The sequence below is a fragment of the Glycine soja genome, chromosome 1 (assembly GCF_004193775.1).
Source record: "Glycine soja cultivar W05 chromosome 1, ASM419377v2, whole genome shotgun sequence".
In the NCBI taxonomy this organism is placed as follows: domain Eukaryota; kingdom Viridiplantae; phylum Streptophyta; class Magnoliopsida; order Fabales; family Fabaceae; genus Glycine; species Glycine soja.
The window spans coordinates 20,431,317-20,451,411 of record NC_041002.1 but is presented as its reverse complement, the minus strand read 5'-3'; the positions used below and the strand labels follow the sequence as shown (position 1 = coordinate 20,451,411).

Below are 20,095 nucleotides of genomic sequence, written 5' to 3'. Positions count from 1 at the left end.
GATAACCTATTGAGAAACATAGCAATCCATAAGAATAAATGATCGAAAGTAGAAATGGTTCAAAATTGAAGTTTTATGAAAAGATAAATATGCATGCTACAAAGCTAGCTAATAAAGCACATAGTTCAAATGAATTGGAAGAGAAAAAACCATTTTTCCTTTTCTTGAACGTTGCCTTCCCCTTCATGGGATTATTTATGTAGGTATAGTGAACCTTATTTCTAGCCATGACAATAACTAGAAAAGAACAATGAAGAAAGGAGCAAGAGGGAATTTCTGAAATGCTACTTTGATGTGTATTTCTCATGTTTGATGTTGTGTTGCTTATATAATTCTTTTTAAGATGTAATTAGACTTAGTTTAGGAAAAATATTGCTAGAGACATTTAGTGATCTGAGGTGTATTAGCATAAAATTGGCAATTAAATTCATGTATAATAAATAATTATAAGGATTTTATAGTAAAATATTTAAATGTTACTTTGATGTGATTTTCTCCTTCTTAATGTTGTTTTGTATACATAACATCTTTTTAAGATGAAACTAGGTTGAATTTAGGGAAAGTATTGTTACAAACATTTGGTATATAGAATTTCTTGTGTTATTTGAGTTGTATTAGCATAAAAATTAGTAATTAAATTGTCTTACAATAAAATACTTTTTATTTGACTTTCCATATATGGAAGATAAAGGAAATGAGAATTTCACATTGATAATAAAATTAATATTTGTTTTATCCATTATCTGTCTATTTAAGAAGATAATGTACAAATTAAAAATACAATGAATGATTTTAATAATTTATCTGTTCATGTAATACTTTAATTATTATTATTATTATTATTATTATTATTATTATTTCCTTTTCATTAATAACAAATAATTATTACATACATTGGTTTGATTTAGTTCTTACGTAACATTAATCTTATTAATTATTTATCACCAATCTTATCAATAATTTATCTCTCTTATCTTCTTATTTCTCTAAATGTATATACACCATTTTGGTGTTCAAGAATCATTTCCCTAATTAAAAGTATAATAATTAATAATTGTATTAATATTTATTAAATAGTACTCATATTATTAGGAATACACAAATTTGTTTCTTCCATAGGTGGAAAAGGTGTTAGCTTTAGGAACTATTTTTTTTCTTTCCAAAAGTATATAAATGAAAACTACAGGTTTTAAAAGATATAGACAAAAATCAAAAGGCTTAATAAATATATTTTTAGTCACTCAAATTTGGATAGTTGTTTTTAGTTCATCATATTAAAATTATAGTTTTTACTCCTCAAATGTGAGAAATGTTTTTTGGGTTCATTGTGAGGCCAAAAGACACCAGAAATTGTGCATCCAAACTACTAAATATCAATCAACAAGAACTACAAAACACTTTTCAAAATCGAATTCCCCCATAACAATTAGCTTATCATCAAAATTTCAAGGACTCAAATTGAGCACCTACTCCAACTAGTATTTTTTACTAACGAATATGAAAGTAAATAAATTCTTCCCTGCCTAATGAATATCCACTCTTTGTCAATGTACGTTAAGTTCCAGCTAAATAGTGAAAAATCGAGGATTAATTAAATTTTTAGTCCCTTAATTTTTTTAGATTCTAATTTTTAGTCACTCAATTTCTTTAACAACTTTTAATTCTTTATTAATTTTTCATTAGCAATTTTATGATGTCCCTTCAAAATTATCAATTTCTTTAACAACTTTCATTTATGTTTTGGATGTCAAAATTAGTCCCAAATATAAAATAAATTACAGACTAAAATGGGCAAACCAGGGAGTAATTTTGAACAATAGAAATAAACGAGGGATTAAAAATGGAACTTTTTTAGAGGAACTAAAAATATTAATTAAAAATTAATAGACGACTAAAATTTGTAATATTTTTTAAGGGACTAATAATTAAAGTATGAAAAAGATAAGGGAGTCAAAACTATATTAACCCAAAATCAAAGTTAAAACATATCTAAACAATCATTGCTTGTCATTTTCATATATATGTAATGACAACATGACAATATGTAAATTTATATTTAGATTTACTTTTGGTGAAGTAATTTGATGATTACATTCTAAGGTTTTCATTTTAGAGGAAGAAGGAATCTTTAAAATGATACTTTGATGTGTATTTCTCATGTTTGATGTTGTATTGTTTGAGGCATTTGTTAGAGATATTTGTTCATCTAAGGTGTATTAGTTTTAAAATGGTAATTAAATTAATGTACAATAAATAATTAAAAGGATTTTACAATAAAATACTTAAATGGCTTACCATATGTGGAAGATGATGGAAATGAAATTATCATATTGAATTTGAAATTAACATTTTTTATCTATCCGTTTAAGAGGATAACATACAAATTTAATAATATATACTCCCTCGTTGCAAAATAAGTGTTGCATTTTTAAAAAAAAAATTATCCTAAAATGAGTGTTATGCTAGTTTTTCAGTGTAATATTATTTGTTTTTTTCACTAATACACCTAATAAGTGTCTGTCGCAACATGCCCTTTTGCAGGCGTGCGAGGCGAGGCTCACGGGTGCGCTTTCCAAAGGAGGAAAGATGCGCGGAGTCGCCACCAATGTTTATTTGTGGAAAGCGTCGGAAAAATCGAAGGAAACCGGTCAAAACGAAAATTCTAAGTTCGGGAGTTGTATTTACGTTTGAGGAAGGTATTAGCACCTCTCACGTTTGTCTCAAAGGACAACAACCTATTTTTAGAATTGTGAAATTGTGTTATTTTACCTTTTATTTCTTTTTTATTTTTGAGGTCGACAAAAGCGGGGTTCTTGCTCCTACGTATCCTCCATCGAGGAGGAAATCAGACATACGTAGTTCTTCCTTAAGGGTGAATCAAAGGATTCTTTTTACTTGGAAGGTGATCATTTTAAGGCGTTGGACCTTAAAAATGATCCTTTATACTTGGTAAGAAAAACTGAGGTATTGAATCTTAAAATCCTTTTTAGTGATTTTTTTGTGGACGAGCTTGACTTTGCGGGTTGATTTTAGACTTAGTTTCACTTTAGTTATTAGTCAATTCAATTAAGAACGAGAAATTCCAAAGAGAAACGTCCGATTGATTTTTCCGCTTTATTTTACTTAACGGTATTTTTCTATTATTATATTATTATTTTATCTCTTTTTTTATTTCCAACGTGGTTACGGCACGACCGAACGATCGGAATTAATTTTAACTGAAATTAACGGATATTACAAATCAAATGATCGGTGGAAATTTATTTTATTTTTTATTAGGTGAGAAATGACTTAAATAAATGACTGAAGCACGTCAAAAGAGGGTACGGAAAGTAAATGAAACGAGAATAAAAGTACACAAAACAAATGGGGACCACCACGGGTACATAGAATGAATTGAAAAGCTCGATTTGGAAACTTACCCGTTGAAGAACGAAGAACGGATGAAGAACAGTGAATAACGAAGAACGGTTGAAAATCTTCGCGTAATTACCCACGGAAACGTTACAGAAGCGCCTCGGCTTAAATTTTCTTCACGGAAACAATTTTCCTCAGCAATTTTAAGAGAATACGAAGTGCCAAGAAGGCTGAACTCCTTCCTTCCTCATTCCTCTCCCTATTTATAGCAAAATAGAGGAGGAGCTTGCCACCCAGCTCGCCCAGGCGAGCCAGGTTGCTTCCTCCAGAAGCAACCACCTTCTGGAGGAAGAAACTGGAATGCCCAAGTGGGCCTGATTGCTATTTACACCCCCTTTTTACTAAATGCACCCCCTTTGCTTTTTTTTGTGATTCTTTTTCCATAACGTTACGAAACTTTACAAATTTTGTAACGATACTTATTTTCTTTCCGTAAGGCTACGGAACCTTATGAATCATATATTTACTCTTTTTTAGGTTTCGAAGAAGTTACAGAAACTCACGGATTGCATAACAATACTTCCTTTTGGTTTCCGCCACATTACGGAATTTCACGGATCGCGTAACCATGCTTTCTTTTGATTTCCGGCGTGTCTCGGGACTTCACATATTGTGCAACAAAGGGTGCTAAGTACTTCGAAGAGGTCAATCAAAGGTTGCATGCCATCAAGCAATAGTCTCCGGACGAAATTAGGGTATGACAGTTGTCCCTCTTTACTTACCTTTTATCAGAGATAAGAGGAAAGTAAAGATAAAAACACTGATTTCGTCTGTCTTTGACCATTCCGTGACTAGTCTATGATGACTCTCGTCTCTACTTCTTCTTTTTTCTGCACAACACAAAACAAAATACAAACAACAACAAAAACAACAACAACATAATATACATATATACACATGTTTGGCGATGGAAACAATCGGGAAAATAACAAAAACACATTTCCCAGCCACCGGAGGCTCCGCACTTGACGGTGGAAGACACATGAACAATGCTAGGCAATCACTTCGCGTGGCTCCAGACTCATTGGTGGAGGATGCATGAACGAAAATCAATTCATGGGGCTCCGAATAAAAGTCGAGAATGGAGAATTGTGCTAGGCAATCACTTCGCGTGGCTCCAGACTCATTGGTGAAGGATGCATGAACGCCAATCAATTCATGGGGCTCCAACTAAAAGTGGAGAAAGGAGAATTGCACTAGGCAATCACTTCGCGTGGCTTCAGACTCATTGGTGGAGGATGCATGAACGACAATCAATTCATGGGGCTCCGAATAAAAGTGGAGAATGGAGAATTGCGCTAGGCAATCACTTCGCGTGGCTCCAGACTCATTGGTGGAGGATGCATGAACGACAATCAATTCATGGGGCCCCGAATAAAAGTGGAGAATGGAGAATTGCACTAGGCAATCACTTCGCGTGGCTCCAGACTCATTGGTGGAGGATGCATGAACGACAATCAATTCATGGGGCTCTAAATAAAAGTGGAGAATGGAGAATTGCACTAGGCAATCACTTCGCGTGGCTTGAGACTCATTGGTGGAGGATGCATGAACGACAATCAATTCATGGGGCTCCGAATAAAATTGGAGAATGGAGAATTTCACTAGGCAATCACTTCGCATGGCTCGAGACTCATTGGTGGAGGATGCATGAACGACAATCAATTCATGGGGCTCCGAATAAGATTTGTTGGCAGGACCGAATGGTCCACTGGGTTTTTTCCACCTAAAAAGGCAAACATGCTTTTTGCAAAGAAAAATAAATCATTCGCGATAGCACCATATCTTAGAGAAACAATATACTCATGCCAAGGGTAATCTTCTTTGTAACCGAAAATGAAGGGCAGGATGTCAACATTTAGCTTTTAAATGAACATTTAGGGGAAACATCGGGTTAAGCTGAAACTGGGAATAAATCACTCATAGTGTATAAAAAACTCACACAGGCAAGTGTTTTACCCTAATCCCAAACCATAACTACACCATGACTTTATTTTGCACACAATTTCCTATCGAATCAAAGATCAACACGTACGATCATGGATCAATAGAATTTTCTCAAGGGTAGTGTTTTTGGAGAGGAAGCTGAGTGTTTCGGTCTTTTCCTCTTTGTTTATGTGGGGCGGGATATCGCCAGTCAAGAATGACTTTGAATGGCAATTCGAAAGGAAGAACCACCAAAAATGGGTTTTCCTTTGCCGGCAGTCACTTACCTTGCTGAAAATTTATCTGGTCTAAAGATCTTCTATTCTCTTTCTTTCATTGATCAGGAATTATTCTGTTTTCCTCCGATTTCCTTTTTACTTCCTTCCGATCTTCAATCGGGAATCCTTCTTTTCCTTTCTTTTCATTTTTTTCCTTTTCCTTATTTTCATTTTTTTCCTTTTCCTTATTTTCATTTTTTCCTTTTCTTTCTTTTCATTTCTTCCTTTTCTTTCTTTTCATTTCTTCCTTTTCCATTCCTTTCTTTGGGAAATCGGGTTTTAGCATTCTATTTGCTCTCCCTTGAAGAGATTCCGCTGTCCTTTGCTTCGGGGGAAAGGATGAGGATTCTTTTTTATAGGCCAAGGTTCAAAAAAGTTTAAGGTTGTGTCTCAATGGGGTCTTTTATCGTGGGAGCCCGATCTTGATATCTGGGGCAAAACAAATTTGTGCGTCAAGGTGTCGGTCTCGGGCCGAACTTCCATATTATTCCACAAGGCACGCGCAACAATGATGATTTGGAAACAACGTGCAAAATTAGTCATGGCCACAGCCAGGTGGGCACTCAAGCATCTCGTTTATGGCATTGTGATACTACGGTTGGGAACTTACACAAACAGACCCAAAGTTTCCAAACTATGTTCTTTCATCAGTTCAATGAATCCATCCATTCTTATCTCGGTTATTCAGGAAAATAAACTCTTAGCGTCAGTCCCTTGTTTCCAGAAGATATGTTTGCTCTCTACGAATGATTTATGCTTCCTAACCATAACATGCCGACCTTCGAGGTCTTTTTGTCTTTTTCTTTTTGTTTCATTTTTTATGTTTAAAAAATAACTATACATCCATCGTTATCTATGAGAAAAAAATTTTCTTTATACTTTTTTCTCTCTTTATATCAACACAGTCTACATAAAAACTCTATTCTTGTTCAAAGATTTCGTTTTCGTTTTTCAACATACACTCGTGGTTTATACAAAAATTTCTTTATATACACTCATTACTCACACACGAGAATTTCTCTTCACACATTATTTACACACACACCAAATCTTTCCATACACTTTTTACATATAAAAACTCTTTTCTTTTCTTTATATATAGACACGACATTTGTTCACAACGCCTCTTTCTTTTTCAATTCTTGGTGTTATCATGATTTTTGTTTGTTTTATTTTTAGGACGACGTTCCTAAAGGAAAACTCTACAAGATTCCGGAACAAACATTATTGACAAATAACAAAGTAAGCACTGACGCAACAATCCAAACAATATGTATGCACAAAACAAAAGACAATCAAAACAACAAAAACAAACGTTAGTCCCTCAAGTCATAGAAACAAGATAACATAGAAATGATAAATGATTGAACATACGAATTTGGGGATCCCACGGTCATGTGGCTCCGCATGCCACCGGACTCTTGGGTCACGGTAACAAAAGGTGGGGTGGTCGACAAAAGCAGGGCTTTTGCTCCTACGTATCCTCAATTTGTGATGAGGAACTTAGACCTACGTAGTTCTTGATAACTGTGAGACTAAAAATAGTCTCGGTGTTTTCTTCACCAAAATGCGAACATGCTTTAGTAAAGAGACAAAACTTCCAACTGATCAGAGCAACATATGCTTTTTGGATGAAAAACAATGTGTCTATCGGGGAAGGAGAGTATGCTGATGAAATTTTCTCATAACCGTAAATGAGATTTTGGATGTTAGCATTTCGTTTCTAAATGACCATTTAGAGGAAGCACTGGGTTCAACAAAAATAGAAGAAAATCACTCAAAGTGTATCAATCTCACACATGTAAGTGTTTTATCCTAATTTCGAACCATAGATATGCCATGACTTGATTTTGCAAATCATTTCCTATCAAATCAAAGATTACATGCGTGATCATAGATCAATAAGACTTTTTTCGGGAATGGTTTTTAGGTGGGGAACTTGGCTTTGAGTGTTTTTGCCATTTCCTTTTCTGCTTTTTGTTTAGTGCCCGGAGAGAAAGTCGCTAGCGCATAGGATTTTGGTTGGCAATCAAAGGGAGAGGACCACTTTAGGTCGTGGTTTCCTTTTTTCTTGTTTACTTGGTGACAATTCTGTATTGTTCAGATATTGTCTGGTCCAAAGACCTTTCTGCATATTTCTTCTGTTTTCTTTCAATCTTTGATCGGGAACTTTGTTTCTTTTTTTTTCTTTGCTTTCTCTCAATCTTTGATCGGGGAATTTTCTTTCTTTTTTGCTTTCTCCCCCTCTTTGATTGGGAATTTTCTCTTTTTTCTTTCTTCCGATTCTTTTGATCAGGAATTTTCTCCTTTTCTCTCTTTTTTTGTTTTCTTCCGAGGGCAAGGATTGACATTCTCACCCTAGGTCAAGGTTTATGATAAGTTGGGATTTTGACTCAAGGCTTGTAGAACGACTGGTCATGATATATGTCAGGGTTTGGCCAGTGGTTCGGGGATAAAGTGGATGATACACATGCAACAATGATGATTAGGAAATTTTATGCAAAACTGGTCATGCATGCATCCATGTGGACACTCAAGCATCAAGTTTTTATGGCCATGTGACACTAGGGCTCAAGATTCATTTTCCCTACTTAAGTCAACCTAGTGTTTCCAAAATATTTTTTTTTATCAATTCATGCATTCATCCGAGTCCATTTTGGACGTTCGGGAAAATTTTCACAGCACTCACCCTTCAGGTGTATACACATTTTTTCAAAAAGCTGGAAGTTATCTCTTTTCACAAGCATGTTGTTTTTTAGCTAGACAACCTTTATTATTTTTTATTTTCTATTTTTTTTTCTTCCTTCTTATTCTTTTCTTGCTCGCTCTCTTTTTGCTCTCTTTTTTTTTCATGAGGTATTTTGCTACCTAAACATACGTATATTTTTGTGAGGTATTTTGCTATATACATGTGTGTCCAAGGTATCTTGCTACTTAAACATACATATATATGTTTTGTGAGATATTTTTGCTATATACATGCATATCCAAGGTATCTTGCTACCTAAACATACATACATATATATATATATATATTTTGTGAAGTATTTTTGCTACATACATGCATATTCAAGGTATCTTTCTACCTAAACATACATATATATATTTTGTGAAGTATTTTTTGCTACATACATGCATATCCAAGGTATCTTTCTACCTAAACATACATATATATATATATATATATATATATATATATATATATATATATATATATATATATATATATATTGTGAGGTATGACTACCTTCCGAGCTTGTGCTTGTTTTATTTAAATTCTTAGGATCATGAGCAACTAGGTGTGTCCTGCTATGACTTGAGAAACAAAAGTGATCAAATAACAAGCAGAGATTTAAAAGGTACTAGGTTGCCTCCTAGTAGCGCTTCTTTAACGTCTTGAGCTGGACGCTTGATGGCTTGTCGGTCACGGACCTAGTACTTTGCTTACCTTTGGCTTTGGACTTGGTTGCCTATTGGTCGGCCATGGGTCGTAAGCAACGCTCTAACCTTTTTGTGGATGAGCTGAGGTGAACTCTAGAAGTGATGGTGGTGCGTCTATTACCCGCTGTCGGCCATCCCCAGGCTGCTGTGGTGTTTCGCCCTGCGCCTGCCTGGGGACGCAATACTTCATGGTGAAAGCTCGATTAGTAGGGGGCCTGATGCCCTTGCTGGAGATGACAGGCACTCCGCAGAACTGACAGAGACCCGTAATTAGATCTTGACAACTCCAAGACCCTGTTGGACTTCTTCGGGTCCACTGGGTGTCTTGCAGGCGTGATCCCTGTAAACAATAGATGAAATCAGAAATCAGTTGAGCGATGTGCATACTTACCTATGTCATGATGACGTGACCTTGCCGGGGGGAACGGGCACCCTGTAGGACTACAGAGGCCCGTAACCAGAGTTGGAAACCCTAGGGCCCTGTTGGACTTCTCCGGGTCCACTGGTGTCTTTGTGGGTGCGATTCCTGCAAACAATAGATGGTATCAGAAATCAGTTGAACCATATGTATACTTACCTATGTCACGATGGCATGACCTCGCTGGGGGGAACGGGCACCCTGTAGGACTGACAGAGGCCCGTAACCAGAGCTGGAAACCCCAGGGCCCTGTTGAACTTCTTCGGGTCCACTGGGTGTCTTGTGGGCGCAATCCCTGCAAACAATAGATGATATCAGAAATCAATTGCCATGGTCACATATTTATAATCATTTGATGACTCAAGTTAAAATTTGTGACTCTTGGCAATTTCTTTAAAACTAGTCACTGTTTAAAAATTGCGACTCTTTTGAAAACTATTCACTTTAAAAGTTGTGACTCTTTTGAAAACTAGTCACTTAAAGGTTGTGACTTTTGAAAAACTCTTCAGAAACAAGTCACTTTAAGAATTGTGACTTTTGGTAATTTATTTTTCGAAATCAGTCACTGGTAATCGATTACCATTTTAGTGTAATCGATTACACATCAAAAGATGTGACTCTTCATGTTTAAATTTGAAAATCAAAATGTTTAGTGTAATCGATTACACAAGTTTAAAATGATTTGAAAATGTTTTATCACTAGTTTTGACTCGTGAAATTTGAAATCTAACGTTTTAAAACATTGGTAATCGATTACATACTCATGGTAATCAATTACAGCTTTGTAAATAAGTTTTGAAAACAATGTTGGCTATTGGTAATCGATTACTACCTTATGGTAATCGATTACCAGAGAGTAAAACTCTTTGGTAAAAGATTTTGTGAAAAATTCTTATGCTATTCAATGTTTTGAAAAACTTTTTTAGTACTTATCTTGATTAAGTCTTCTCTTGATTCTTGAATCTTGAGTCTTGAATCTTGATCTTGATTGTTCTTGAATCTTGAAACTTGACTATTCTTGAATCTTGATTCTTTGAAACTTGATTCAAAGCTTTTTTTGACTCCTGATTCTTTGAAACTTGTTTAACTTTTGATCCTTTAGCATCATCAAAATAATCTTGGAAGTCATTGCTTCCACAAAATTTTAATTAGTCAAGACACATTTTTGTCCTCTTATTTTTGTAATTTTGTGATTTTAGATCTTTTGTTTTTAATTGAGATATTTTGTCCTCACTTTTAAAAATATATGATTTTATTTTTTAATTGAAACATTTTGTCTTACACTTTTAAAAGATTCATGATTTTATTCCTCCTATCAATTTCAAATGTTTACTATTTACTTTTTTTTATTATTTTTTATATAAATTAAGTCTACTAACAATTAAGTAATTTAAACAACATTCACTACATGGGTAATCAAGTGATAAGTGTTGGTCAACCATATAGTATACACAATCAATATTTGAAATTGATCATAATGACTAAAATTATGATTTTCTTAAAATAAAAGATAAAATATCTCAATTAAAAATGATGTAATTAAAATTGTGGATTTGAAAAAATACATGAAGGAAAAATATATTTTATCTATAAATGTAAGTTATACTATAAATTTATATTATATTTTATTGAGTAATGTTTATTTAATTTTAAATTACATGCATTGACAAATAGGTAAAATTAATGATCCAACATTGTCTCTAACCCAAGGAATTACAAACATATTTCATAGTTTGCATAATAAATGCCAATCAATAAGTGTTTAACACCAATTTTTAGTTCATTTTATTTTTTAAAATGACTCTTTAAAAATAATTTGACATCAATTAGTAAATTGTATAACATATAAAATAAATATGAAAATGAAATTGATTGAAAATTATAATAGAATTTAATATGGAAACTGTTTAATGGACCTTTTATATTTATAGTAATACTTTGAAATGAGATTTATTTTAGTCCTTCAAGTTGTAATTAAATTATTTCCAATTTTTTAATCCAATTTTAACATAATATATAATATAGAATTATATTCTAAACAAAATCTGTAACTAATATGATTTTACTATCATAAACAAATTATTTCAATTAAGATTAATATGTCTTAATTTAAAATAATTTTTCTTAACATAATATAACTCAAATTAATTAACATTAAGTTAGCTTAAAATAATGAATTTAAATTATAAAAATATATACATGAGAAGAATAAAATATAAAAAAATATTGATAGAGAAAAATTGATAAAAAAGTAGAATATTGAATTAATGTTTGTTTAATTTTCTTCTAATAATAATTTTCATCTCTTGTTTTACATATAAATTTAATAATAAATATTTTTGTGGAACTTTTTATTCATAAAAAAATATTTATTTAAAGTTAGATAGTTAAATAATTGTGTAATTTTTTTTTACTCCTTTAATATATTCCTGGATCTATTAGTTAGATTGAATAGTTTTTGGATTAGTTAATTTGCTTTCTTAATCTTAAAAGTATATATATATATATATATATATATAAACAAGCTATCTTCTGATTATTTTAATTGTTTTAGAAAATAATCGGAAAATATTAATGAATTAAAAAAATCTTTCTTTGCTGCTGCCTCCGTTCCCCCCTTCTCATAAACAACGCGTTTTCTCTTCTGCTTCGTATCTGTAAGCGTTTTTCTTCTCTTCTTTTTTTCTTCTTTCACCTTCGAATCGTTGATGCAGCGTCCGATTTATTCTTTTTCTGTGTAGTTTTTGATTTTCGGTTTCTGACTATTATTTCTTAAAAAATTACAGATTCTTTGCTTTTGGTTTTGGTTGATTGAAGGCCTTCACGGCATTCGTTGCGGCATTTTAATCGATTTATCCAAGCAGGTACGTGTTCTTCTTTTTAATCGATCATTATAGTTTTTTGTAATGATTGTCTGGTTTCTAGATCCGATGAACTTTTCTTTCTTTTCTTTATCTTTCCTGTCTGGTTCGATTGTTTTATTTGATTTGCGTGCTTTGTTTATGTTTTAATATTATTGGCTTGATTTGGTTTTTGTTTTCTGTGATTTTTTCGTTGATTTTTTCATGATTATTGTTTACTTTTCGTCAAATGAGATTTCTATGCCGGTTGGTGGATGCGCAATAAACTTTTTATTGGTCGTGTACTTAATTCACTGGCTTGTCGATGTCATATATATATATATATATATATATAACAAAAAAAGTAATGATCAATTCTCAGTAATTTATATGAGTTTGGATGTTTAAATTGTCAGCACCAGCGATTTTAATCTAGAAATCAAGAGTAGTGTTTATGTTGTTTAAGGCCTGGACATGTATATTTTGTGTTTGTTTATGCTCAATTATCTTGAATAACACAATTCAAGAGAGTTTAAGATTTATTTTGATTCACAAATTCAGTCACAACTCAGCACCACAACTCAACTTCATCATAGGTATCATGTAGGAAACTTAGAAAACGAAAAAAAAGTTCAACAACAAAATTACTTCTAGGAATTGATTTATAACATGTTATGAACTAAATAACATGCATGAATTAGACTCAAAATTCAAAAGGTAGACTAAGAATAACAAGAATACAAGAACAAATGTATCTAGAATTCAATCAACAAAATAAAAATTCAACACAAACTTACAACATAATGTGACAATTACTATGACTAAACATGACTCTAAGACAACATAGATTAAGTGATTTACACTTAGATTTTTGTGTTTTTTTTCTAATCAATATTTTGGAATAAAATTTAGATCTAAAGGTTCAGCACAAGAATATTATGACTGAAAAATGATAGAACCTAAAATCAACACAAAAACATGATTCAAGAGTAGATTTATAAAATTTGAACCATAAAAATGCAAGAACAAGTGTAAATCTAAGATTTAATCGGTTTATTTTTTTGAATCTACTCTAAACAGCACCAAACCAGAAGACAATGGAGGATATATACGAAGAATAAGATGAATAACAAGGAATTAAAGTGAATTGACCGAACAAAAAATAGAGGAAGCAAAAGAACATCACCTAGATGAAGATGCTCTTGATACCACATGATGTAGCTCCATGTGAAGCTTGTAGACGTTGGATCTTCTTCATCAATGGAATCCCTTGCTTCTTAAAGTTTGATAGCAACGGAATGAAGAAGGAGAAGGATGATTGGAGACGCCACTTCAAGGAGAAAATGAGTCTAGAAGAAACTCACCACCATAGGAAGCCATGAATAAGAGCTTGAAGGTAAGAGAAGATGAATGGAAGGAGAGGGAGAGAAGGAGCACAAAATTTTGTGCCTCAAAAGAAGTCTGAACTTTGATCATTTGCTAAAACTCAATAACAATTGATGCCTAAATTGAGATTATAATTATACATTATTCACCTCCCCAAGAAAGAAAAAAAGGGATAATAACAAAGAAGAAACAAGAAAAACTTGTACAATATAATAAACTATAAAGAAAGACACTTAATATACAACCAGAAGAATATTATAAGACAATTATGATGGTCAGCTTCCCTAATTTATATACTTGCAAATATACAGATATGCTAGCCTAGCAGGTAAATCTATATGTGAGCCATTATAATGTGCATAGACAAATGAATACACAATAAATTCAATAAAAATCATTGCAACAACATAACCATTGCATGAAACATAGAATAGGATGTTCAAACTTCAAACAAACACAATCTTTAAAGATCATAATTAACTTACTTGGTATATATACATGTAAGGCATAGTTACCATCGACATGAGGGTAGCTCCTAAGTCTAGTTGTCTGACCTATCTGTAGAACTAGAAGCCATTTACCATCAAGACAATGAATAGTTGTCAGCAAAAGAAACACAACATACTAGCATATAAATAACAACAAAATATTCATTTGGTTGCAAGAAAACTTCCAATATAAGAAATATGAGTTTATGAATTCAGAAAAAAAATGTGTCATCAACTAAGAGTTTGAGGTTGGTAAATTTTGTGATTCTTTTTATTTCCTAATGGATCACCTAAACCTATCCAAAAAAGAAAATATTTTCATTCTCTATTTTCCTTCTAGTAATGAGTAAATAAAATCAACTTAAAATCTAGAATACCAAGAATGCTTGGAGGATCAAGGAGTGAGATAGGAGGTGGTGGCAAGTGTATATGCTTTCTTGCCAATCTTACATTCAATACCTTTGAATTTACAGCTAAAAATACACTTCTTTAAAGAGTGTGAAAGTCAATTTTAGTAGTGGTGACTGGTGTAGTGTTGGCGCGGACAACGTTGTCATCATAGGGGAGGGTAGAGGATCAGTGGAGGCGAAGGAGGTGGTGCACGGGTGTCTAGTGAGAGGTATTTGTGTACATTCACGCTTTTGGGATGCAAGAAGCAAAAGCATGGGTGCAAGAAGTAAAAGCCTAATGTCTTTCATCTGACACAAGCATTACCTTACTAAATAAAGTATCAAATTACAATTTAAATTAAAATTAAGGGACCATTCGAGTAATTAACCGTCCGACTAAATTAAACGATCCACATTTACGTGAACGAGTGAATGTAGGTAATCCATTTCTAACAGCAGAACAGAGTCCCAAAGTTGCAGAGACGTTGAGGCAGGTTCAACATTCGAACCCTTCTCTTATATTCTCTAATAATCTCTCTAATCTCTAACTCCCACCCGTCCATTGTAAACCTGAGGCAGACTTGGCCGATCTACCCAAACTCTAAAACCCTTTCTCTCTTTTTTGTACAACCGACAGAGAGACCATTCCTGCTAGAGACTGTTGTCCAAACTTTAAGGTAACCATTTCATTCTTCACATGCTCATTCATTTTTAATTTTGTTGCATAAAAATAAAATAAATAAGGCGATGTTACAAACATGGTATAAGATAGCCGTGCCCCCAATCTGCAGGATGTCACGTAAACTAGGCATATTTTTGACAATCGATTGATATTTTTTTTAATGTACAATTTAATTTAATTGATGCTTAGTAGCTGAAAATTCATATAGTGAATGAGAAACACTGTTCACAATAATGTAATTTGAAGTGAAGACTCCCCCTTGCGCAAAAGTGAGGAGAGGAAAAGGGTGTGCTCTGCAGTTTTCTTTCCCATTTGTTATTTTCACTTCTTCATTTGTACAAATATATATCTTCTGTCTTTTTGTGTTCAGGTTCTTTTTTAGTTGAAAATCTGTATACTCATTCACTTGAACATAATCTGTTTATTGGAATTATAGATCCAAGTCATATTTAACTGTCTTTCCTTTTCTTTTTTTTTTTTCATTTGGCGTGGAGGAGGGTATAGTTACTAATTCTCAATTTTTATAACAGTTCTGTAGTCTCCTTCTAGTGCTTAATCAAACTTTGTTTTACCTCATTCTGAAGTTTTTTCGTTCTTTTCATTTTTTCTTTGAATATGTCAATCGTTGAATCGTTGGATTCATGGATTGCATTCTGACCATGGACCATGGTTTTTCGCATTTGCCTTATCTCTTTGGTCATTGAAAGACAGTAAAGTCAGAATGAGTTATGGTGAAACTTGCTTAGTGGTTTGTTCCATTGCAAACAGTATTCCTTGATTAATAATGGTTTTCACTTGAGCATTAACAGTATCAAATGAAGTCCCATGCCAATTCCTGAATGTGTAATTCTTTAAATGTTTAATCTAATGGTCAAAAGTTCAATAGATTAGATATATTTCTGGTAAAAAAAATTGGCAATTTTTTTTTCTCATCCAACTGCCAGAGATTTATCTTTACAAATTTCAAAGACCATATACATAAAAAGGATTATGGAACAAATTAAATAGGAGAGTATCTATTTTTTGCTTCAGAAAATTGAGCTATACAATTGTATACACACACACACAGAGATTCCTGTTTGAGGATTTTGGACATTGTTTGATTATTATATATATCTTTTATAAGAGGTACTGTAAATTTTATTAGTTTCATGTGCAGATCTTGGCATGTTATAAAGGGTAGACTGCAAAATGGAGGCATTGAAAGCATCTTATGGGGATGGATCTTCTGATTCAGATTCTGAATCTGCCCATTCAATTCCAACTTCTGCTCCCTCAGCAGTATTCACACCCTTGCCACCACCTCCTATCTCACTCCTTGATCCTCCAAGCATTCTTGGTATTCTAGATTTTAAGCTGATTTTATTTACTCATTACTAGAAGGAAAATAGAGAATGAAAATATTTTCTTTTTTGGATAGGTTTAGGTGATCCATTAGGAAATAAAAAGAATTGCAAATTTTACCAACCTCAAACTCTTAGTTGATGGCACATTTTTTTTCTGAATTCATAAACTCATATTTCTTATATTGGAAGTTTTCTTGCAACCAAATGAATATTCTGTTGTTATTTATATGCTAGTATGTTATGTTTCTTTTGCTGACAACTATTCATTGTCTTGATGGTAAATGGCTTCTAGATCTGCAGATAGGTCAGACAACTAGACTTAGGAGCTTCCCTCATGTCGATGGTAACTATGCCTTACATGTATATATACCAAGTAAGTTAATTATGATCTTTAAAGATTGTGTTTGTTTGAAGTTTGAACATCCTATTCTATGTTTCATGCAATGGTTATGCTGTTGCGATGATTTTTATTGAATTTACTGTGTATTCATTTGTCTATGCACTTTATAATGGCTCACATTTAGATTTACCTGCTAGCTAGCAGATCTGTATATTTGCAAGTATATAAATTAGGGAAACTGACCATCATAATTGTCTTATAATATTCTTCTGGCTATATATTAAGTGTCTTTCTTTATAGTTTATTATACTGTACAGGTTTTTCTTGTTTCTCCCTTGTTATTACCCCTTTTTTTCTCTCTTGGGGAGGTGAATAATTCATAATTATAATCTCAATTTAGGCATCAATTGTTATTGGGTTTTAGCTTAGATGATATGTTGGATTAGACTTCCTTCTTTGTTATATGACCCTAAGAACCTACATAGAGCACAAGCCTAATTCCGATACAAATTATTTTAGTAATTTTCAGGGCCCTCGGTAAGTTAGATGGCCCTGTCCCTATCAAAAAAAAAAAAAAAAAGTTGATGCATCTGCAACTGTTACAGAGCAAGATGCACATGACTTGGCATTTCATAGCATTTGGTGGAGCAGTAGGACTGAGACTGAAGGTGAATCTGCTCATAGTCATAGATATGAACAAACACCCAAACTATCTATTACCTATAACAAGGTACTTCCCTAGGTTATGGAACTGGTTCATCTCATTGGTGCTGTCAATTCTTATGTGTGAAGTTTCCTTCTTTGAACCCTAGAAGATTCTGATGTAGGCACTGGATCACCTGCAGGATCTAGACCTATAATAGTGATAATCTTAAAATTGAAAGGGACATTCTAAGATTCACATATGATATATTTGTTAATAAATCCATAGTCTAAGCTAACACCAGAAAATGGTTTGCAGATACTTGATTTAAAAGGTTTTGCCCCTCCTAACCTGCAGATCAAGTTCAACCACTGCATGCATGGCTATTTTACATTTTCTGTCTTAAATGTAGTTCAAAGATTTTTCATATATCTTTAATAAACTTCATGCTATTAAATATTTTCAAACGTTTTTAATGGTATATTATACAAGGTGCAGTCACTTGCAACTCAGAGTGCAGTTTTTCTTTACAGTTTACATTTCATCTCCATCAAAGAAAGAACTAGTTGCTTTCTTGAAAAAAATCTCCTCTCGGGAACCACGTCTTAATGTTGTTGATGTTGATGTCCCACTAAACATCCTCTGCCAAAATGATGAGAAGCTCGAACAAGTTACCTTAGGAAGAGAATTTCACATAAGTTTGGGAAGAACTGTCCCAATACGAGTACACCAGATTGACTCAGTGGTCTCAATGCTCAGACAGAAGCTTCAAATTCAACACCAGTCAGTTTTCGTTGTTGTATTGTTCACTTGTGAAAATTACAGCATATTTGTGTCTACCTGTTTACCTTATTGTTTCCTTTTGAAGCAGGTATTGGATCGACTTTAACAAGTGGGAGGTTTTTGTTAATGATGATCACACACGCTCCTTTCTCTCAGCAGAAGTTGTTCAAGGAGGGTTAGTAGAGGTATAAATTGTAGCCCTTTCTTTTCTTTTTTGCATGCCTCTGTTACTTGTTTTAGTGTTGAGTCATACTCAAGTTGGAATTATCTGTTGCATCGGTGGCTTAAATGTGTATCGATAGTGGCTAAATATTTGTATTTTGTTTGTTTTCGATAGTGGCTGATTTAAAACATATTAATGCTGTGTGGGTAATGGAAATCAAGTTATTGGTAATAGAACTATGGTATGTTTGGAAAATTGCATTTGAAAGCTGTTTTATACTTAATCATTCATCATTTGGGTGACATGACAAAACTGAATTGAATCATGGTTGAAATATAATTTTTCAAAAGCCTGTTACGTGAAATCTTTTAGTATATCTTCTGTTGAGGGCTTGAGGGAATCATTTCTTTTCGTACATGGAAACACAGAATTCGAAAAGATCAGAGATGATATGAAGAATAACTGGAAAATAGTTAATGTATCACATTCTTCTTGGTTTCCTTACATTCTTTTTTTTAATGCGCTGATTGTACATTTGTGCTAATTTCTCATTGTTTAATCTAGCCAATTCATTCTCTCTTTTCAGTTACCAATTTATGTGAAATCTGTTTTGTCTTTCCAATTAATTGCAGATAACGAAGCAAATTGAAGTAGTCAATGCAATTTACAGGCTTCATAATCTTCCTGAGTTTTACAAGGTCAGTTAGTTTTACAGGCCACAACCACTGTATCATAACTGCTGTCTTATCCCTGTTTCTCTCCTAGTATTTGAACTTGAAGTACTCTTAACAGGATCCACGTCCTCACATATCCTTAGCATGGGCCCTGGGTGACATCGCGCACTCTCTAAAGAAAATTGTCGACGAGGAAATGAAGTGTGCTGTTGGTAAATCTTTAAAGAAGTGTATTTTTAGCTGTAAATTCAAAAGTATTGAATGTAAGATTGGCAAGAAAGCATATACAATATGCAAAATTTCTGATGGACAATAATTGTGCACTTTAAAGGAAGAGCAAGGGATTTCCTGAAATATTTCAGGTTGCATGGAATTCTGCTTTTCTAAAATGGTGGGTTTCTTGGTTCTTTATCCCTTGTGAGTTGTAGACTAGACCCATGCCTTATGCGAGTTCATCAAAGCTTTGTAGAGATTACTTAAATTGATCGAAGGTGCAACAATGTTATTTGAATTTATTTCAGATATTACGTGTAAGTGTAATTGGAATTTCTACAAACCTATTTCAAAGGATTTCAATGTGTAATTTTGCTAGATGCCATGGGAATCATACAAATTGACATACACAAAGAACCTTCGCTTGAATTTTTTAAATTTTAACGATCTGATTATTATTATTATTTAGTAACGAAGTCAGATGAAGGAAGCAGCAAGGGACAATAGTACAGTTATATAAAGGAAAACATAGTAGCGAAGATGAAGACATAGAAGTGGAGTCTGACAAGGCTAACAGGGATTGTTTTGAAAAAGTTTAAGTCATTGTTAATGACCGAGGTCTTGACTCTTGAAACTTGAAAGCAAGGGACCCGGTGTTCTGGGTGAGC

General features: G+C 33.2%; 1 protein-coding gene across 3 annotated transcripts; it reads left to right on the top strand.

Annotated features, from left to right (window-relative positions):
- The first annotated feature begins 12,033 nt into the window (after nt 1–12,033).
- LOC114413194 (U6 snRNA phosphodiesterase) lies at nt 12,034–19,841 on the top strand. 3 transcript variants are annotated; one of them, XM_028377453.1, is made up of 8 exons: nt 12,034–12,137; nt 12,267–12,344; nt 16,425–16,604; nt 16,904–16,984; nt 18,128–18,377; nt 18,466–18,562; nt 19,173–19,238; nt 19,333–19,841. In XM_028377453.1, the coding sequence occupies exons 3-8, from the start codon at nt 16,457–16,459 to the stop codon at nt 19,528–19,530; spliced, it is 840 nt and encodes a 279-aa protein (XP_028233254.1). In that variant the 5' UTR covers nt 12,034–12,137; nt 12,267–12,344; nt 16,425–16,456; the 3' UTR covers nt 19,531–19,841. The 3 variants fall into 3 exon arrangements, with proteins under 3 accessions (XP_028233254.1, XP_028233263.1, XP_028233271.1); XM_028377462.1 differs by lacking the exons at nt 12,034–12,137; nt 12,267–12,344 and adding exons at nt 13,736–15,077; nt 15,163–15,260; XM_028377470.1 differs by lacking the exons at nt 12,034–12,137; nt 12,267–12,344 and having other exon boundaries at nt 16,586–16,604; nt 18,115–18,377.
- The last annotated feature ends 254 nt before the right edge of the window (nt 19,842–20,095 follow it).